At 63.7% G+C, this 19453-nt stretch overlaps 2 protein-coding genes and 1 long non-coding RNA gene across 9 annotated transcripts in view; 1 reads left to right on the top strand and 2 right to left on the bottom strand.

The window, feature by feature from the left end:
• Nucleotides 1–935: 935 nt before the first annotated feature.
• LOC132505224 (uncharacterized) lies at nucleotides 936–4196 on the bottom strand. Of its 2 annotated transcripts, XR_009535312.1 has the most exons (4): nucleotides 4050–4196; nucleotides 3235–3719; nucleotides 1827–3151; nucleotides 936–1533 (listed from the first exon to the last, which is right to left on the bottom strand). It is a non-coding gene; the product is annotated as an uncharacterized LOC132505224 (long non-coding RNA). The 2 variants fall into 2 exon arrangements; XR_009535311.1 differs by having other exon boundaries at nucleotides 936–3151.
• A 945-nt stretch (nucleotides 4197–5141) lies between these two features.
• On the top strand, nucleotides 5142–11096 carry LOC132506312 (cytochrome P450 2W1). The gene is given in 13 exon segments (XM_060124829.1): nucleotides 5142–5168; nucleotides 6156–6248; nucleotides 6250–6354; nucleotides 7256–7418; nucleotides 7733–7882; nucleotides 7950–8107; nucleotides 9374–9547; nucleotides 9880–10016; nucleotides 10104–10290; nucleotides 10627–10689; nucleotides 10692–10716; nucleotides 10719–10772; nucleotides 10900–11096. Coding segments are annotated over 13 exon segments (1533 nt in total).
• Nucleotides 11097–17607: 6511 nt separating this feature from the next.
• C15H7orf50 (chromosome 15 C7orf50 homolog) overlaps nucleotides 17608–19453 on the bottom strand; it is a 97091-nt gene continuing 95245 nt past the window's right edge. For all 6 annotated transcript variants that reach the window (XM_060123955.1, XM_060123957.1, XM_060123954.1 and 3 more), the window contains one exon: nucleotides 17608–18265. In XM_060123955.1, coding sequence (XP_059979938.1) covers nucleotides 18080–18265 — 186 coding nt within the window. In that variant the 3' untranslated portion in view covers nucleotides 17608–18079. The remainder of the gene's footprint in view (nucleotides 18266–19453) is intronic.

Below are 19453 nucleotides of genomic sequence, written 5' to 3'. Positions count from 1 at the left end.
AGGGCTGGTGAACAATGGAAGCTTTTATTACCCAGCAAGTAGCACTTTTCCACTTGACTAGATCGTACCACTTAGCAGTAAAAGGAACAGCCCATCCCCACCAGGGCTGCCCGTACCTCTCTGTCTGGCGGCCCTGAGGGACCAGTGAAGCACCAGAGGCTCAGTGACCTGGAGGTGACGGCCAGCTTTTAACTGACATGTCTGTACCTGACAAGCGGTTATTGCTTTGTAGGAGATCTTTAGCAGTGCACAGATCTGAAAATTGGGGAAGGAGCTAATGTTTTTGGAACCCCTCTTACGCGCCGGGCTGTTTCGTGTGGGGTCACGGGGCCGGGAACAGTTCCCAGAACACAGTAGGTGTTCTGTTAATATTTTTTGAAGAGGGAATCCGCTGGCGGTCCAGTGGTTAAGACTCCGCGCTTCCACTGCAGGAGGCGCAGTTTCGATCCCCGGCAGGGAAACTCAGATCCCACATGCTATGTGGTGCGGCCAATCAATCTATAAAAATAAAAAAATATTTTTGTAGAATGAACGTAGTTGGGCAGGTATTATTACCCTCATGTCACACGTAGAGACGCAGAGAAGCCAAGCCCCTTGGCTTGAGGTCAAGAGACGCCACCGAAATGAGAAGCCCGTGCACCACAACGAAGAGTAGCCCCTGCTCGCCACAACTAGAGAAAGCCTGTGCGCACAGCAAGGAAGACCCAACGCAGCCTAAATAAATAAATAAATAAAATTAATTTATTAAAAAAAAATGTTACACAGCATTGCCTCCGCCGTGGTCACAAGCTCCCACCCAAATTCAAGGGCAGGGCCCCTGCTCTCCACGGGCGGAGGGCAAGTTATATGAAGAACTTACGGGCTGGGTGCTGTCATTGCAACATGCCGTCTGCCTCAGCTAACAAGTGGATGGAAGCGCTGAGTGTGGAGCCAGGTGTGACCTAAGCCCCAGTAGGAGCCTGGTGACCCCTGGCCAGCGGGGGGCCTGGCCAATCAGGTCTGACCAGAACAATCCCCAGGCTTCTGCCTGAGCACCAGGACAGAGCCAGTGGAACTGCGCACTGGACTGCGGCTAGGAGGACGCGAGCCTGGGCGGCCGGCTGTCGTCTGGCCACCGTGACTCGCCCCAGAGTGCAGCCAGCAGACCCAAGAGCAAGGAGAATTCATCCAAATCCTAATAACATCATCTGGTCCCTGGATCTACCCTTGCCTGAAACGAAGAGCTGATCTTCCCACTTTAACACATTCTGCTGTCTAAGTGTCATTTTCAAAAGGCTTTCAGCCAAATATATACTGAGCACGTGTCAGAATTTTATCTCACCCGTTAACAAGGTGAACGAGTCTAGATGGCAAGGCTGGTTCAAAGAAGAATGTCAAACCCTGACGGATCCACGTGCAGTCAGAGAAGGAGCTCCGGAACGAGGCTGCTGAGCTGGGCTCAGGAGTTAACGTCTAACACTGATGTCAGGTTAATGTCTTAACAGGACAATAAAGCCACAACCTCGCTTATCTTCTCCGCCAGACAGACGTCACCTGCATGTTTACGGGGGAAAATCACCTGCACTTTTCCTATTTTCCGCAAGGTAAGCTCCAGCTTCGTGGCACCTGGGCCTGGTCGATAATAAACGGCAAGTCAGAGAAAGCAACCCTCCCGGGCCGAGCGACACCCGGCAGGCTGGTTAGACAGTGACCCCGTGAAGGGACACACGTCACCCATTCGCCTCGTTTCTGCGAGTGGGGTAATTTTCTGAACTCTGCTTCCACGGTCTCCCGGGGCTGCCCTAACAGGACCACAGCCTAGGGGGCTGCAAACACCATCAACTCACACCCCGTCAGCTCTGGAGGCTGGTGTCGCAGGGCCATCTCCCAACGGCGGCTCCAGCGGAGGGGGGGTCCTTCCTGCCCCTTTCAGCTTCTGGGGCGCCCACGCTCCTTGGCTCGTGGCTGTGGCCCGCACCTCTGCCCCTGTCACTGCGCGAGGGGCAGGATGACCTCTCTAAAGACCCTCCCTCCAAACAAGGTCCTATTCTGAGGCTCTGGGTGGGTGTGAATGTCGGGGGGATGCCCTTCGACCCAGTGCCCTGCTCCAGCCAGTTCGGGGTTTCTTCCCTATGAAGAGTCCCAGCAGGCACAGAACCCTTGGGTTCAGGTGATGCAATGCAGAGGCAGGGGGCCCTTCTGGACTCCAGGGTGTGGGCGCCACCTCAAAGTTCAGGGGTCACGAGCTTGAAAAATCACTCTTGTTGCCGAGAAAAGGGACCGGCTGGCCTGGAGCAGAGCTCAGGAGACCCCCCCGCATTTGGTGTCAGATATCGGGGGGCAGGAAATGAAGGCGCAGCGGAGACCAGGGACACCCGGAGGAGGCGGCTCCTCCTGGGGCCCTGCAGACGCGGGGGCAGGAGGGGCCTCACCTGGGGTGTGGGGCATCGCAGGTGCAGCTGCTTCCCCGGGTGGGAACGTTGCCAGATCTGACGAGAAGCAGCCCTTGGCTCGGGTAGCGCTGCCAGGAAGTTATCTTACAGCAGCCGGGCAGCTGTGCACAGGGACGGGCACACAGGTCTTTTTATTTTACTTTTTATAAATTTATTTACTTTTGGCTGCGTTGGATCTTCGTTGCTGTGTGTGGGCTTTTCTCCAGTTGCGGCGAGCGGGGCCTGCTCTCCGTTGCGGTGCGCGGGCTTCTCATTGCGGTGGCTTCTCCTGTTGAAGAGCACGGGCTCCAGGCGCGCGGGCTTCAGTAGTTGTAGCACACGGGCTCAGTAGCTGTGGCACATGGGCTTAGTTGCTCCGCAGCATGTGGGATCTTCCTGGCCCAGGGTTCGAACCCGTGCCCCCTGCATTGGCAGGTGGATTCTTAACCACTGCGCCACCACGGAAGCCCCACACACACATTTTTAGCAGGAGGGTCATAAGGGCCTGAGACGGACTGACGGACAGGCAGGCCCAGCCCGACGAGGCAGCAGTTACACAGTGGGAAGGAGGCCCCCGCTCAGTCCTGGCTACATCGTCACCATAAAAATAAAATGCAGAGACTTTGGCTGATGGAGATGTTCACTGTCCTGAATGTGGCGAAGGGTCCCAGGGTGTCTACGCATCTCAGCTCATTCAATCGTATATTTTTACATGCGCCGTTTACCGTACGTGAATAAACCTGTAAAACAACAAAGCGTGTACACGACAGGGTGCATCTCTGAAGGATGCACGAGGAAGTGGTACGTCGGGGAGGGTGCTCACCTTGCTGAGGGACTTGCTGGACTTCCGGATTCTTTGCTGGTGTGTGTCTATCACCTACTGGAATAGACAAATATCCCAACTAATACCTACATTCATCAGAGTCTGTGTGGGAGGTTGTAGTGGCTTCACTGGTGGCCCCACAAGAGATGTACCCGCCTGGCCTAGGCCGGTGTCACAAAGGGAAGGGTCTCCAGATGAGGCCATCCTGGATCAGGGCCGGCCGAGGGGCGCCAGCAGCCCTCTGGACCTGGGAGACGGGCACCCCGCCTCTCCCCGAGGAACCAGCCCTGCCCACACCCACCGCGCAGCTGAGGACACTTTCCTGCTGTCCAAATGCCCAGTTTGCTGCGGCCCCTGGACCTCATGCAGGCGGAGCCTGTGACACGGGTCGCTGGGAGGCTGGCAGGACCCTTTCCGAGGGCTGGGCGGGGGCGAGGGGGGCGAGGGGGGGCGGGTGGGCGCAGCAGCTCTCTCTAGGAGTTTGTCTGCGAAAGGAGTGGAGCGTGAGGGAGGGATTTTATTATTGTCATTGTTGTTATTTCAGGGTGTGGGGCGGGGAGAAGGCGCTAGGCGAGCTGAGGAAAGGCGGCAGGGGGCTGGCGGTGCCGGAGAGATGCCCGCAGGCCCTGCCGGCGCCACCCCCCGCCTGTGGGGACTGCCAGGCTCGGGGGCCCCGGGACGCTGCAGACAGAGCAGCGCGGGCGCCCCAGGGGACGGGCCCCGGAAAGCTCGGACTGGACCCTTTGAGAACCGTCCACCTCCCCTGTCCCAGACTCTTCTAGAACCTTGCTCCTCCCCCATCCATTCCCCCTTACCTTGGCTCCCCTCCTCCAAGGGTGACCCCAAGGCTAGGTCACAGGTCATAGATATCGGCTGTGGCCTCTGTCTCTCGGATACTCACTCTTGAAGCCTAAAAACACAAGTCCTCCCCCAGCCCCCCACCGGGTTCCAGAGGCTCGAGCCAGCTCCCCGCCCCGCTGGCCTCCCTCCTCCCCGGGGCCCCTGTGGTTCCCCCAGGATAATCTCCTGTCCTGTAGTTGGAGGACGACACCAGCAGCCCCAGTCCATCTTCCACCGAATCACTTCCCTGGGACCCGACGCACTCACGTCCTGGGGCCTCACTGCCGACCCCCCTGCTCCGCCCCGCCCGTGACCTTCCCCCGCTGCGCACCCCGCGCTGGACGGGATGCCTCCCAGCTGAGCCTGCTTCTGGGTGACCCCGCCAGCCTGTCGGGGGCTGGACACGTCCTCCCCAGCGGCACCGTCCGCCTGTGGGGGCCGCCTGCTCCTCGAGGCCCCCCACAGGGACCCTGCGTCCGTCTCCAGCGCCTCGGCCACACTGCCCTCCCACCACGAGTGTCCTTCCCGCTTGGTCACCCGGGCGGGGCTCCCGTGGCCATGACCCGGGCCTTCCCAGCGCCCCTTCCAGCTCAGACCTCCAGGCTCTGCACAGGCTGTTCTTCTGCAAGAATGCCCTTCCTCCTGTGACCCACCTCTCCAGCTCCGACACCCAAGGCACTTCCCGTGGCAAAGTCGCTGCCACACGGGGAGGGCCCTTTTAGGATCCCTGCGCCACCCGTTTCTGCAGCCCTAGCTCCTGGCCGGGCCTGGTACGCACAGGCACTCAGTAAATGCACACAGGACTAATTAAGTGAACTGTCCTGGGCGTACAGGAGCCCCAGCCTATGCACCCAGTAGGGGCCTTGGTACCAGCCGCTCAGCCCAAATGATCCAGAGACCTAGCAGTCAGAGAGGGGTCCTCCCTCACTGCAGCTCCACGGCTGTGTATCTGGACGGTCTGCCTGTGAGGTAGTGAGCACCCGGTCACGGGAGGTGTGCAAATCGGGGCTCAGAGCGGGTAAGGGCCCTCAGGCTGCCTTGGCTCTGGGGTTTGTGTAGGGGTACGCATGGTGCCCCAGGAGACAGGCCCCGGGGTGAGGGGCCCAGGGGCGTGGATGTGGTTCCCGCAGCCTCGTGTTGGGGGAGGCCCAGAGCAGGCCCAGCCATTTCAGGTGCCAACAGCCCTCCCACCCCTCAGAGCTCGTTTCCCAAACAGCACCTCCTCCCCTCCCAGCTGGGCCACCAGGGTTTAGCAGGCCACAGTGCAGCCCAGACGGGCGGGGGCTCGCCCAGCCCTGCCTGAGGGGTGGGCCCCTCTGAGCGACCCACCGCCTCGTCCCGGCGCGGCCAGGGCCTCCTGCCTGGGTGACAGTGCTCGAAAAGCCACCAAGGAGCAGACCGCCACTCGGGAGAGCTCTCCGCCGGGGCCTCTGAAGTCCCAGGATTCGAGGCGTTTGCTGTGCAGACCTCGTGGGCCGCTCCACTCCTGGTGTCCCCCCCCCCCGGCTCCAGGCAGAGAGGAGCTGGGCGAACACAGGTGGTGGTGGGTTTGGAAGAGGCCAAGGAGCCCTTCAGGGGGAGGCTCAGAGCCTGGGGAGGACGGGGCCCAAGGCCCCTGAGCCCTGGTTCTGACGGGGAGACCGGGCAGGGGCCGAGACCTGTGGGGAGCAGACTGGCCGCCATGCTGTGCGCTCCCCAGCAAGGCGGAGCCCCCAGACGGCCCCGGCCCCACCAGCCCCCGCCACAGACTCGACCTAACATACCACGCACGCCTGTGGCTTTAAGCCGCCTGGCTGTCCCCTGCAAACTGCTCATTCCACGTTCTTGGGGTGGTGGGGTGGTGGGGTGGTGGGGTGGTGGGGTGGGTGGGGGGGTGGGGGGGGTGGGGGGGTGGGGTGGGGGGGTGGGGGGGTGGGGGGGTGGGGTGGGGGGGTGGGGTGGTGGGGGGTGGGGGGGTGGGGTGGGTGGGGGGGTGGGGGGGTGGGGTGGGTGGGGTGGTGGGGTGGGTGGGGTGGTGGGGTGGTGGGGTGGTGGGGTGGTGGGGTGGGTGGGGCTCCCGGGACACATATAAGAAGGCACAGGGCGGCCGGGAGGGGAGCTGGGGCCTCGCCACCGCCGTCCTCATGGCCCTGCTGCTCCTGGGGCTCTGGGGGCTCCTCCGCACCTGCACCCACACAGCCCCCCCCGGCCCCCCGCTGGCCCCCGGGGCCGTGCCCGCTGCCCCTCGTCAGGAACCTACATTTGCTGCGTGTGGCACAGCAGGACCAGTCGCTGATGGAGGTGGGTCAGGGCAGGCACGTGCTCGGCTGGGCTCTGCGCCTGGGCCCCTGCCGGCCCTGAAGGCACCCCAGCCCCAATTTCCAGGACCCCCGTGGGGTGGGAGGTCTGTGCCCAGGGGACACAGGAGGCCCAAGTGCCCGCGTCGCCTCGGGGAAGAGAAAGACATTCCACCCCACAGGGAAACGGATGGGCGGACCAAGGAGCAGGGGGCCAGAAGTGGCAGGCCCGGAGGGCTCACTGGAGAAGGCAGCTTCTGATGAGTGCCTGCAGGAGGACCAGGTTTGGGGGGGCCTCACGGGACGCCTGCTGGGTGTGGCTCCTCCCACCGGGGCTGGAGGCTGAACACCCTCGCCCACCTCAAGTTGGCTGACCCGCTGAAGCAGAGGCACAGGCCTGGCCCCGCCCTCGGGGATCACCCAGCCCACCGCCCCCTCCACTGAGCTCCAGCTCCCATGATCACTTGGCTGGGGTGCCTCCAGGACCCAACCACGAGGCTGCCTCGTGGCCCCCAGGCCCTGCAGGCGGGTGGGGAGCCGCGATGACCCGTGAAGTCAGCCTGCAGGCGCCAGGGTTCTCAGGCCCTGTGCCCAGTGCCGGGCCCTGGAGGCCACTGTCTGCACGGCGGTGGCAGAGCGGGCAGTGGCCAGGAGTGGCGGGCCCTGCTGCCTCCGTGTGATCCACGGCAACTCACTTCCCACCCCCAGGCCTGTTTCCCCATCTGTAAAGTGGGGAGACAACAGCCCTCCCGTCCCAGGCAGGGGTGCCGGGAGGACAGAAGGGAGGGGCCCACACAGAGGCCCAGGGGCCTCCCTGAGTCCTCCACATATGGTGGGCGGGGCCTGAGGGGCTCCCAGGGGAGCTGGGGGTGGGGCCGCAGGCTGATCCCTGCCTGTCCCCACAGCTCGCGGAACAGTACGGGCCGGTGTTCGCTGTCCATCTGGGGCGCCAGAAGACGACGGTGCTGACCGGCTACGAGGCGGTGAGGGAGGCCCTGGTGGGCACCGGACAGGAGCTGGCCGGCCGGCCCCCCATCGCCATCTTCCAGCTCATCCAGGGAGGTGGGGGTAGGTGTGTGGCGGGGTGAGGGGGCTTCCGCCAGGCAGAGAGGGGCCAAGGAGAAGGGTCGGTCCCCCTACCTGCGGCAGCTGGGGGAGCGCTCCCAGTGTGGCCCAGGGGGAGCGCCAGGGTGTCCACGCGGCAAGCTGGGCCCCCCGGGGACCAGGGAACACCAGAAAGGGCTGGGCCAGCCGAGGCCAGCTCCAGGGGCCAGACTTGGGGGAGGGAGTGAGGCCCCAGCCAGGCCCCCACCCCGTCTGTCAGCCCCCCGTTGCTCCCTCCTGCAACACCCGGGCCGCTCACGGGGGTGTCCGGCCCGCAGGCGTCTTCTTCTCCTCCGGGTAGTGCTGGAGGGCCGCCCGCCAGCTCACCGTGCGCACCCTCCGCGGCCTGGGCGTGGGGAGGGCGCCCATGGCCGACAAGGTCCTGCAGGAGCTGAGGTGCCTCACGGCGCAGCTAGGCAGCTACGGAGGTGAGTGGGGGCCAGCGCGCCCCCTTCCCAGGGGCCCCTCAGCTCTGAAGCCTCTCTCCGCCCCCAGGCCGGCCCTTCCCACTGGCCCTGCTCAGCTGGGCTCCCTCCAACATCACCTTCATGCTCCTCTTTGGCCAGCGGTTCGACTACCGGGATCCCGTGTTCGTGTCCCTGCTGGGCCTCATCGACGAGGTCATGGTCCTCTTGGGGACGCCCGGCCTGCAGGTGAGAGGTCGCTGCTCCCCGCTTGCTGGGTGGGGGCGGGGAGAGCCGAGCTGCCGCCTCGGGAAGCAGCACAGCAGGCCCCAGGCGCGCTTCCACCGGCCACACGACCCCAGGCCAGTCCCCCGTGCTCCTGGGAAACGAGGGGCAGGGGTCCTCGCCGCCTCCTCCACACCTTCCGTCAGCAACAGAGGCATCTGCTCAGAGGTGCGGGTGGGACCCGGGCATTTCTTCCCCGGATATGGGGCTCGATGTCCCCCAGGCCCCCAGCCCTTGAACCGGGGGTCCTCCCTCAGCCTCAGGAATCACAGGGATCCATCCTGGCTCTCAGAACCCCCAGGGCTACGCCATTTCATTTTCCAGAAGGTAACCGTTGTCATCTGTAGCCCCCGTTACCAGTTTTAACCATAACGTGCTCAGGCACGCACGTTGAGGCAGGGTACGCACGTATGCTGGCAAGTGGCTCACATGTACTTTTCAGCCCCGTCTCTCCAAGACCCGAGCCCGTGAGCGTGGGGCGGGCACTCATGGCTTGGGTCCTGATTCTAAGTCATCCCTTGCGGCTGGAGGAGGCTCGGACGGGCAGGAAGATGTGGCCTCCGCCCGAGAGTAGCCTGGCCGAGTCCCGCCAGGGAGCCCCAGGAGGATGGAGGCCAGAGGGTCGGGGGCTCCAGGGAGACAGAATGTTCCGGGGCCTCCCGTGCCTGTGCCCCGTGTGATGGCTCGCATTCTGGGGGACACGGTGGTGCGAGTGTGGTCAGAGGGCGGCTGACAACCGTGTCAGACAGGCTGTGCCGTGAGCCCCGCTTCACGACGTCGTGAGCTGAAACTCTGAAGTTTGCAAGTCCCCGTTTTTCTAATGACCCAGCACATTCAAAGTTACTTCCACAGCGGCAGCCCTCGCCCTTCTCCGTCTTCCCCGCTTTGGTGGGTGGGGGAACGGGGGGGCCATGATGGCAGGCTCCTGCTGTGACTTGCACGGACCCCCAGTGGTGTCACCTGTCAAGCGGCCCCTCCTTCCTGCACTCAGGTAGAAGACTTCATCAGAGCCCCTGCGGCTGCTGGTCCCACTGGGAGGGTGAGAGAGGGGCCCCGTGAGCAGGGAGCAGGTGCCCCCTTGTGGCACCTCTACCTGGGGTCTGGGGCTGCGCCAGGGGACCCCGGACAGGTGAGCACAGCTGCTGGAGTACGGATCCGCCCCTCACCAGGTGGGGCTGTGGCGCCTGTGCCCTCACCCCCCAACCACGCCGTCTTGCCCCCTGCCCCCAGCTGTTCAACATCTACCCTTGGCTCGGGGCCCTCCTCCAGCTGCACCGGCCCGTCCTGCGGAAGGTGGAGGCGGTGCGGGCCATCCTGAGGAACCTCCTGGAGGCACGGCGGCCCCCCGCGCCTGGGCGAGGGCCCGTGCGGAGCTACCTGGACGCCCTGATCCAGCAGGGCCAGGTGTGGGCAAAACCCACCCCACCACCCAGGAGACCTGGGGGGCCTGCCGGGGCCCCACCCAGGAGGAGAGGGGCTGGGGAGGCAGCCATGCTGGCCCCACGCCATACTGCTCCACCTCCTGGTGCGGAGCCTCTCTAAGCCTCAGTCTCCTCATCTGTGAAGTGAGGCGGTCGTAAGGCCGCGGGGAACCCAGAATGCCGTAGTGCTCGGTGGATCCTGGCGCTATCCTTCCCGCCAGGCCTCTGTCTTCTATGCCTTTTTTGAGCCTGGGGCTGGGGGGGGGGTCCACGGAGCCAGCCTCCAGCTGAGCCCAGCCCCACCCACCTCTGCAGGGGAAAGACCCCGAGGGCCTGTTTGCTGAGGCCAACGTGGTGGCCCGTGCCCTGGACATGGTCATGGCTGGCACGGAGACCACGTCCGCCACGCTGCAGTGGGCCGCCCTCCCGATGGGCAAGCACCCGGCGTGCAGGGTGAGCCCGTGAGCCCGTTCCCGCAGGGCCCAGGACCGAGGGGCAGAGAGGCTCCCCGGGACGCTCGCGCCCACCCTCTTGCCCGCAGGCCGGGTGCAGGAGGATCCGGACCGAGTGCTGGGGCCCGGGCGGCCCCCCCGGCTGGAGGACCAGCGCTCCCTGCCCTACACCAACGCCGTGCTGCGTGAGGTCCAGTGCTTCATCACCCTCCTGCCCCACGTGCCGCGGTGCACAGCCTCCGACACCCAGCTGGGCGGCTACCTGCTCCCCAAGGTGGGAGGGCCAGGCCCCCCACCCCGGACCTGTTCCTCTCGTTCATGGCAGATGGGGCTGGGGGTCTCAGGGACTCAGGTGCCTGATGCCAGGGCTCCCCATAGGAGGCAGGAGACGGGTGGTTCATCGGGGGGCAGCCCTCGGCCGCACAGCCCCTCACAGCAGACCCGGGGCCACACCACAGGGGTCCCCTGGGGCTAAGCACGAACCCCCAGCAGATCCCTGCCAGGCCCCGCCCCGCCTTCCCACCCCCCTCAGGGCCCCCTCCCTGTGCTCCCCGCCTGGGGCCGCCTGGGTGGACGGGGCGTCCATCTGCCCACCTGCCGCCCCTCACAGGGAACGCCTGTGGTGCCCCTCCTGAGCTCCGTGCTCCTGGACAAGACGCAGTGGGAGACCCCCCCCCCCGCCAGTTCAACCCGGGCCACTTCTGGACGCCGACGGGCGCTTCGTGAAGCGGGCGGCTTTCCTGCCTTTTTCTGCAGGTACCACAGCCCCGCGGGCGGCGGCCTGGTCCCCGGGGCCTCGAGAGCTCAGGGTCCCAAGCCCGCAGGGCTCCCCCCGCCCCGCCACGGCCTCCGACACCCACCCCGCACCCTGCGTCCCCTGCAGGCTGCCGCGTCTGCGTCGGGGAGAGCCTAGCCAGGTCGCAGCTGTTCCTGCTGTTCTCAGGCCTCCTGCAGAGGTACCGCCTGCTGCCCCCACCCGGCCTCAGCACCGCCACCCTGGGCACCATGCCCGCCCTGGCCTTTACCACGCGGCCGCAGGCCCAGGCCCTGTGTGCGGTGCCCAGGCTGCAGGGGCGCTGACCACGAGAGGCCTGGCCTGACTATGGGACAAAGTCCCAGGGCCGGGGAGGGTCTGAGTCACTCCCAGCTTGGGGTGCTCGGCAGGTGATGGAGACAGGACAGAAGGACGGATGGCTCCCCCCACTGGGCTCTCTGCCGTGGCCACCACAGGCTGCGTATCCCAACCCCGGCCTGAGAGCCCCACCCAGGCCTGACCCCGTTCTGCCTCTCCCAAGCCCTACACCACAGGGCAGAGCTGGGTTCCCTCCTCCCTCCATCCCTACACCCTAGGGCATCGTTGCTGCCTGTCTGCACCTGGGCCCCCTGCAGACCCTCCAGGGCGCCCCCCCACGGGTGCAGCAGATCCTCACAGGCCTCCCCGCAGCTCCCCGCTGCTCCCTCCTGCATCCCCCTCCACACTGTCCCCATCTGGTTCCCCAGCAGGGCCAGCGTCGCCAGACAACACCTGCCAGGCACAGAGGTGCCACCCACCTGCAGCTGGGGATGCAGGCAGATGGCAGGGGCTGCTGGGCCCCGGGATGACGTCCACCCAGAGGCCAGCCTCAGACCAGCGTTCCCGCTTGCTCTGTGCCGTGCCCGGCCCTGCCCTGGGTCCAGCGGGTTTCCTGCAGACCCCACCCCGTTCTCAGGGGTCCTGGGCACCGTGCTCAGGCAGCACTCTGCCCCTGGAGCCAGGCCCCTGAGCCCTGGGGCCACCACAGAGACGCCCTTAGCAGAAGACAAGCTAGTTGAGGGGCAGCAGCCACCCAGAGGGCGACGGCGGGGCTCAGGTGGGAAGGATGAGTAGGAGTTTGCAGGGAGGCCGCCTCCACAAGCCTCTTCTCTGGTCCACTCTGACCCCCCACTCCTCTTCCACATCTGCCCCCAGACCCTCCCCATGAACCGGCTCCTTGTGTCTGCGTGGAGGTCACCTCTCCGAGGAAGAGCACAGAGGGGCCAGCTGGCGGTGGGTGGAGGGCCGGGCCCGGGACGTGGCAGGAGGCTAGCGATGCTGGCGGATTCTGCACAAGGTGCTGAGATCACACCGACGCCTTCCCAACACCTTGTCCGTGAGCTGGATGGGGGCAAACAAGCCGTGGCTTCCACCCTCCTGGAGCTCAGAGCTTGCCGCCTGGACCAGAGGGAGGCACAGGGCTCGGGGCACACAGGAAAAGCCTCTGTTCCCAGCTGGGCACCAGAGGGCCTTCCTGGAGAGCGGACACTGGGGAGTGTCAGATGAGTGCAAATTGAAAAGCCTGGGACCGCGCTAAGTCGCAGTGACCACGTGGGGAGGCTACCCTTGGGACGTGAACTGGTGAGCAGGGTGGGCTGGGAGAGCGAGGCCCAGGGCTTCCAGTGCCAGCCACCCTGTGACCCTCCGGGGGCTTCACATGGAACGACCCAGGACGCACCAGTCAGCACGCAGATCTTGGGGCAGGGGGTGGGGTGTGGGGAGGGGAAGCTTCCTAATAGTGAAGGGCAGGGCTGTGGCCACGATACGTCACAGTGGGCCCGCGAAGGGGAGGGTGGTCCCCACATCCCTGGAGGGGGCTGGGGGCAGGGCAGCGAGGGTTCACTGTCCTCCTCTTCTTGTCGGTTTGGAACACCTGGCGTTGAACGCGGGGCGCAGGGAGCCCGCCTCGCCCAGGGCACAGCCGAGGTACCAAGCTTCATTCTGCAGGGTGGGGGCAGAATGTTCCGGAGGCCACAGAACTGGCCCAAAGCTGCTGTGGGAAGAGACTCAGCTTTCTGGCAGCGGGCCCTGGTGGGATGAGGTGGGTACGGCTGTAAGGAGGGAAAATGCTAGCATCGCCATCGCAAGACCCCTGCTCTCTGCCGTGGACCCAGAGCAGGAACCGTGGCCGCGGCACCTCCCGGGACATCCCACTGGGCCCAGGTGCAGGACCCAGAAGCTAAGGCGCTTATTTTCTAACTTACAAGAGTAGGTGACAAGACGAACCACTTTCAAAGGTGATGTTAAGTTTTCTCAAAAGAACCTGGTTGGTTGGTTGACGGTTTACGGCAGTTATTTTAATTTGCCAAAAACAAATTTGAAAAGCCGTCCTGCTGGGTTGGAAGGGGTAGATCCTGGCAGAAAAGGATTTAAAAATGTGCTGCTCGGACTTTCCTGCTGGCGCAGTGGTTCAGAATCCGCCTGCCAAGGCAGGGCACACGGGTTCGAGCCCTGGTCTGGGAAGATCCCACACGCCAGAGAGCAACTAGGTCCATGCGCCACAGCTACTGAGCCTGTGCTCTAGAGCCCGTGCTCCCCAACAAGAGAAGCCACCCAATGAGAAGCCCGCGCACAGCAACGAAGAGTAGCCCCCGCTCGCCGCAACTAGAGAAAGCCTGCGCGCAGCAACGGAGACCCAACACAGCCAAAAATAAATTAAATAAACTTTTAAAAAATAATAAATAAATAAAAATACAAACGCGCTGCTGCTTGGGGCAGCCCGGCCCCACAGGTGGCCTCGGCGGCTCGAACGCAGCTGAGGGGGCGGGGCGCCGGCGGGCAGAGACACAGCTGCGAACAGGGGTGCCGTGCATGGCGTTGGGAGTTGGGGAACCCTGTTTCTGGGCCGAGGCTCTGGCGGGGATGGGGCTTCACTGGGGGACGCGCCTGGGACGTCAGGCGGGGGCTCGGCGCCCAGGCATGCAGATCACTGCCGCTTGGCGCCCTCAGGCGGTGGGCTGCTCGTCACCTGCCCCAGAGCATCTCCGCCTCCCACCCCAGGGGGCGGTCACCCCAGTCCAGATGCACATCTGTGGGGCACTGAGCAGAGGGCTGGTGTGAGCGAGACCCTCGTCCCCCCCAGTCCAGGGCTTGGGCCCCACCCTCTCTCGGCAGGGGACCCAGGCCTCCATTCTCAGGCTCCCCTTGCCCCTGCCTTGAAATGGCCAGAGCCGGACCAGCTGGCTGGGGCCCAGGAGAGCCGAGAGCACCTGGCCTCTGGGGAAACCAATCCCTTCCCCCTGCTTTATGTCGACACGAACGCAGCATGTTTTGCCAAGTTTGACGTCTGTCGTCTGACCCACGAAACCAACCTCTGGACCCACCTGCCGGACTCAGACAGTCTGAAAGCTTCTTCAGCTCCTCAGCGAGGGATGTGGGACTAGGAACTGGGGACAGTGGACATCTGCCTGGCCCCTGGGGCTGCCCCCGACCCCTGCCGAAAGGCAGAAGCCCTCCCCCCTACCCAGGGTGCAGATCGACCCCTGGGTGGGAGCTGACGGGTCAGTCATCTCACATTCTAGTTGGTTTTGTTTCTTTCTTTTTTTTTTGCGGTACGCGGGCCTCTCACTGTTGTGGCCTCTCCCGCTGCGGAGCACAGGCTCCGGACACGCAGGCTCAGCAGCCATGGCTCACGGGCCCAGCCGCTCCGCGGCACGTGGGATCTTCCCGGACCGCGGCACGAACCCGCGTCCCCTGCATCGGCAGGCGGACTCTCAACCACTGTGCCACCAGGGAAGCCCTGTTTCATTTTTTAAAGTATTTTTCTTACTGTGGTAAAACAGAGAGAACGTACAATTTACTGTCCTACCCGCTTCTCAGTGTCCAGTTCAGGAACATCTCGCTCGTTCACGCTGTTGAGCAACCGTCACCACCATCCACACACAGAACATTCTCGTCTTTCCAAACTGAGACTCTGTCCCATTAAACACCAGCTCCCCTCCCCCTCCCCCAGCCCTGGGCCCCCACCCCCTACGTTCTGTCTCTCCAGGGACCTCGCAGAAGTGGAATCACACAGTATTTGTCCTTCTGTAACGGTTTATTTCACCGAGCATCATGTCCTCAAGGTCCATCACGATGCGTCCGTTTCCTCCCTTCTAAAGGCTCAGTCATAGCCCATCTTACGGATGAAGCACCTTTTAACTGCTCACCCTTCGTCGGACACTCCAAGCTTTAGATCCTGTTTCTCGCTGGCTGTGCGGCTTTTGGGAGAAGCGTCGCGGGCAGACGTCCATCAAGGGCCCCCGGGCATCGTGGGTCAGGAGGGGGCAGGTGGGCTGGACGTGAGGACTGGGCTCACGTGGGTTGGTCAGTCCCTGGACAGTCTGTTCCCAAGGCTGCAGTGCCCCAGCCTCTTGAGGGGGAACCTCTGGGGGCCGGCGGGTGGCTCTTGGTCCAGATCTGCCTTTGGTTCCAGGGCTGGCCCCTGCCACACCGCATCAGCCCTAAAGCACAAGCGAACCCTCCAGAACAGACATACAGGCTGCGGTCTCAGCTCCCGGGCCTGCGGGGGCTTTGACTGGAGACGTTCTTCTGTGAGCCCAGAAGCCAACAGTGTTGCGTGGCCGCCACCCACCTCGCGGGGCAAACCCGTGGTGGGGGAGAGCACACTGGGGGCAGGGGTCCCGGCTCGGGCGTCTAACTTCCCGAGGCCCCTCCGTTCCAGCTTCCTTCCCGCCGTGCAGGGACACTCTGGCTGGTCACTGTATCCTTACAGGACCGACGGGACACACTCAACACCAGTTTACCCAAAGTGGACGCGAACCTCCTGGGGGTGCAGAAGCAGCTGAGTCCCCACATCCCACAGGCGAGGCCAACAGGAAACACCTGCTTCTCAGCCATAACCTTACAACTACTGGCTCCGTGGCGGTGGCTTCCTCGGAGGGCCAGGGTGCGGGGGGCTGAGGCTTTGACAGGCCAGTGAGCTTGGCCGCACCTCAGAAAAAGCCCCGCCAGCTCCATCCTGATCCCTCGGGGTGCCGTGGCCGCTGACCTGACGGACGCCCGGGACGCCCCCCACAACACAGGTGGGGGAGCTCCCCCTGCCCCCTCAGGGAGATGCTCCTCAGCCCACGGACGGACAAGGCGGCCGGCGAGCCTACTACCCTTGTGCGGCCACCAGGCTCAGTCCCTCCACATCGATTGACCCCTGGGGCCATCAGAGTGCCACCTATGACCACACAGGGATCCCAGGAACCGCCTGGACCCTGAGCTTGGTCCCACACCAAGCGATGCATCACCTCCCCTGCGCCTTCTGCCGGGGGGACGCCGCAGAGGACGGCACTGCACACCCTACGGGAGCCGCCTAAGTCGGTGTCCAAGAGCCTCTGTGCACAAGGGGAGCGCCTGGCTCTCCTGGGCCGTTTCCCATTAACAGCAGATGAGGACCCGGTACCGCCACGTTTCCCTCTTCGATTTGGCTGCCAGGAAACCCAGAGCTATGTTCTTGATCAGTCAACCCGGATCCCTTAAAGAGAACCTGCTCCTTCCCTGTGTCCTGTGGACCTTCCTTTACCGTACGTCTATGTCTCAGCCCGGATCCCTTAAAGAGAACCTGCTCCTTCCCTGTGTCCTGTGGACCTTCCTTTACTGTACGTCTATTTCTCAGTGTTTTTAAAATGCCTCAAAGCTTAGGGACAGCGAGGCTGGCACCCGGCGGCGGCATCATCCACAGATTACCTGCAGAACCGCGATGGCTCGTCGTCACAGGGTGCTTTCCCGTCGGGGACCTCACCTCACCTGAGGGCCTCCAGGAGGGCTGGGCCTCCTCACTCCGTCTCCAAGGTCTGCAAGGCCGAAGGAGGTGCCTGGCCAGTGGCTCCCACCCAGAACTGGACGTGTGCGCGTGTGTGCCCAGTGGGCGGGGGCAGGCCAGAGGCCCCTCAGGGAGCAGCACAGCAGCCCCTCATGGGGGGGAGCAGACGAGACTCCAGCGTGGACGAGGCTCGCCACGTGGGGTGGCGTGACCCTGAGTCCGGGGTCACAGGTGAGAAGAGGGAAAGGCCCCAAGTGGTCAGCGAGGGACCTGCCCGGGCCCTCGAGACGTGTGGCCCTCCTGGGCTCGGGTCACCCCTCCTCGGGCCACCACCCCCACCTCCGCCATTCAGACACTGAATTGAACTGAACCGACCTGGGGATGCTGCTCTGAGGCGAGATCCCCGAGGGCCACGGTCGGGGCCCAGCCAAGCCAGGAGTGGCCACAGGAAGGCCCGGGACCTCATTCTGGAATAAAGGGCCCCCGTTACTCACGGGCTGTCAGCATGGAATTCACGACAGAGCTGCCCACGTGACGCAATCTCTCGGACTCTGCTTTCCTACTGCCCCCTGGTTACATGGCTCACAAACCTGCAACCGGAGCAGGACTCCGGGCTCGGGCCCCTCTGCTTCACTCGGGGTCACCTGGGGCGGCTCCCCCCACCCCATCACGGGAGCCTCGAAGCCACGTGGTGCCCATGCGTCTCCCAGGCTGGAAGCTGACCACGCCCGAGGGGCAGAGCATCACAGACTCGGTGGAGAGTTTCAAAACTGCACAGTCACCTGCCACCACGTCTGACTGTCTGTGGAGACGGCCTGGCCGCACGCGCTCCTCCGGGGATGGGGGACAGAGCAGGTGCTTCCCGGCTGGGCAGGTGCGGGAGGGCAGCGCGTGTCCTCTGCCGACACCTGGAAACATGGCCTGAAGAGCAGGGGTCAGCCTGCAGCCGGAAGACTACACGAGGGGCTCGCCTGGACGCCGTCCTGGGAGGCCACGGAGCCCACGCCCCACAGGCAGGGAACGAGTCGCACAACAAGAGCCACGGCCTCCAGAGGCCGGTTTTTATTGAAAATACACCCAGGTTTCCCTGTAAGTGGCCAGCGGAGCCGTGGCCTGCCTGAGGAGGGAGGCGACATGGATGAGCCACAGCGCAGGCCCCTAGGTGAACGCAGGCAGGTGGCCAGGCGGCCGGCACCGAGGGGCCGCCAGACCCATGGGGGGGGGCCAAGCCCCCACACGGATGGACCACAGCGGGCGGGGAGGGCCAGCTCTGGTGACCTCTAAGACACCCCTGGGACAAAAACGGGCATTTCCCTTAATAAGCAACTTCCTTGGGGGCCTGAGGGCCACTGGGAGGGCGGCTTATTTCAGAGTGACTGCGTTCTGCTGTGAAGGGGTTAAAACTGTCATCCCCTATAAACAATTTCTGGCCAAGGAATCAGGAGAGAGCAGTGGTCCCTGCAAGGGTCAGGGGCCAGGAGGGCCAGGGACCCCACCCCCGCACCCCCGCGCCGCCCGCTAGGAGAGCAGCTGCAGCACCTGCCGGACGCGCTGGGTTCTCCCCGGCAGTGGGGCGTCGGCGCTTGCACCCGCTTCGTCCAGCTCCCGCATCAGCACCTCTGCCTTCCGCACCGTCAGCTCGCGGGCCTGGCCCCTGAGCCCCTCCAGGTAGGCCAGCAAGGTGGAGAAGTGCTTGTCGGGGACCTGGACGGGGCAGAGAACACTCGTCAGGGCTGGGCGGGTGGCACGTGGAGATGCAGGATGTCCACACTGCGGGCCCCGGGCCTGCGAGGGGACCGTCCAGCCCTCAGCACCCTCAGGCCGGGCCCCGAGGAGTTGCTCCAGGACGACGGGCTGGGGGAGGTGGAAAGGGCGGCCAGCCCGCTGTCCTCTGCTGGCCCCCGCTCTTCTCCCCACAGACTCCGGCTTGCGTTCCAGAGGCTGGCAGACGTCAGTTTTCACGCCCTCCTGAAATGCCACTAAATCAACAGTAAGCAGATACATTTTTAAAGAGATAAATCTGGCTCGCCTGGTGGTGCAGTGGTTAAGAATCCGCCTGCCAATGCAGGGGACATGGGTTCAAGCCCTGGTCCGGGAAGATCCCACATGCCGTGGAGCAACTAAGCCCATGCACCACAACTACTGAGCCTGCGCTCTAGAGCCCGTGGGCCACAACTCCTGAGCCCGTGAGCCACAACTACTGAGCCCGTGTGCCACAATTACTGAAGCCCACGTGCCTAGAGCCTGTGCTCCACAACAAGAGAAGCCACCGCAATGAGAAGCCCTCGCACCGCAACGAACAGTAGCCCCCGCTTGCCACAACTAGAGAAAGCCTGTGTGCAGCAACAAAGACCCAATGCAACCAAAAATAAAAAAATATAAATATATTTAAAAAATAATAAAGAATAACAGATAAATCTCTTAGAACAGAGAGAGCAGAGGAAAGCACAGGCCTAGAGCCTGTGCTCCACAACAAGAGAAGCCACCGCAATGAGAAGTCCTCGCACCGCAACGAACAATAGCCCCCGCTTGCCACAACTAGAGAAAGCCCGTGTGCAGCAACAAAGACCCAATGCAGCCAAAAATAAAAAAATATAAATAAATTTATTTAAAAAATAATAAAAAATAACAGATAAATCTCTTAGAACAGAGAGAGCAGAGGAAAGATAAGAGTGACAACGTTCTGGGGCTGGAGATGAATGACGGTGACTCAGCAGATCTGACGAAGGTGAAGCTCAAGCTGAGAAACGCCAATCGCGCTGCAGACCATCCCCGCCCCCAAGCCCGGGACTCCGGAACTGGCTGTGTGGGTGCTGCTGGAAGTGAGAGTTAAAAGAGGGGGCTAAAAACAGGGGCGACTGCAAGTCCACTTCGAAAGCAGCAAGTGACTCA

Source organism: Lagenorhynchus albirostris, chromosome 15 (assembly GCF_949774975.1).
Source record: "Lagenorhynchus albirostris chromosome 15, mLagAlb1.1, whole genome shotgun sequence".
NCBI lineage: Eukaryota > Metazoa > Chordata > Mammalia > Artiodactyla > Delphinidae > Lagenorhynchus > Lagenorhynchus albirostris.
This window is presented reverse-complemented; position numbering and strand designations above follow the sequence as displayed.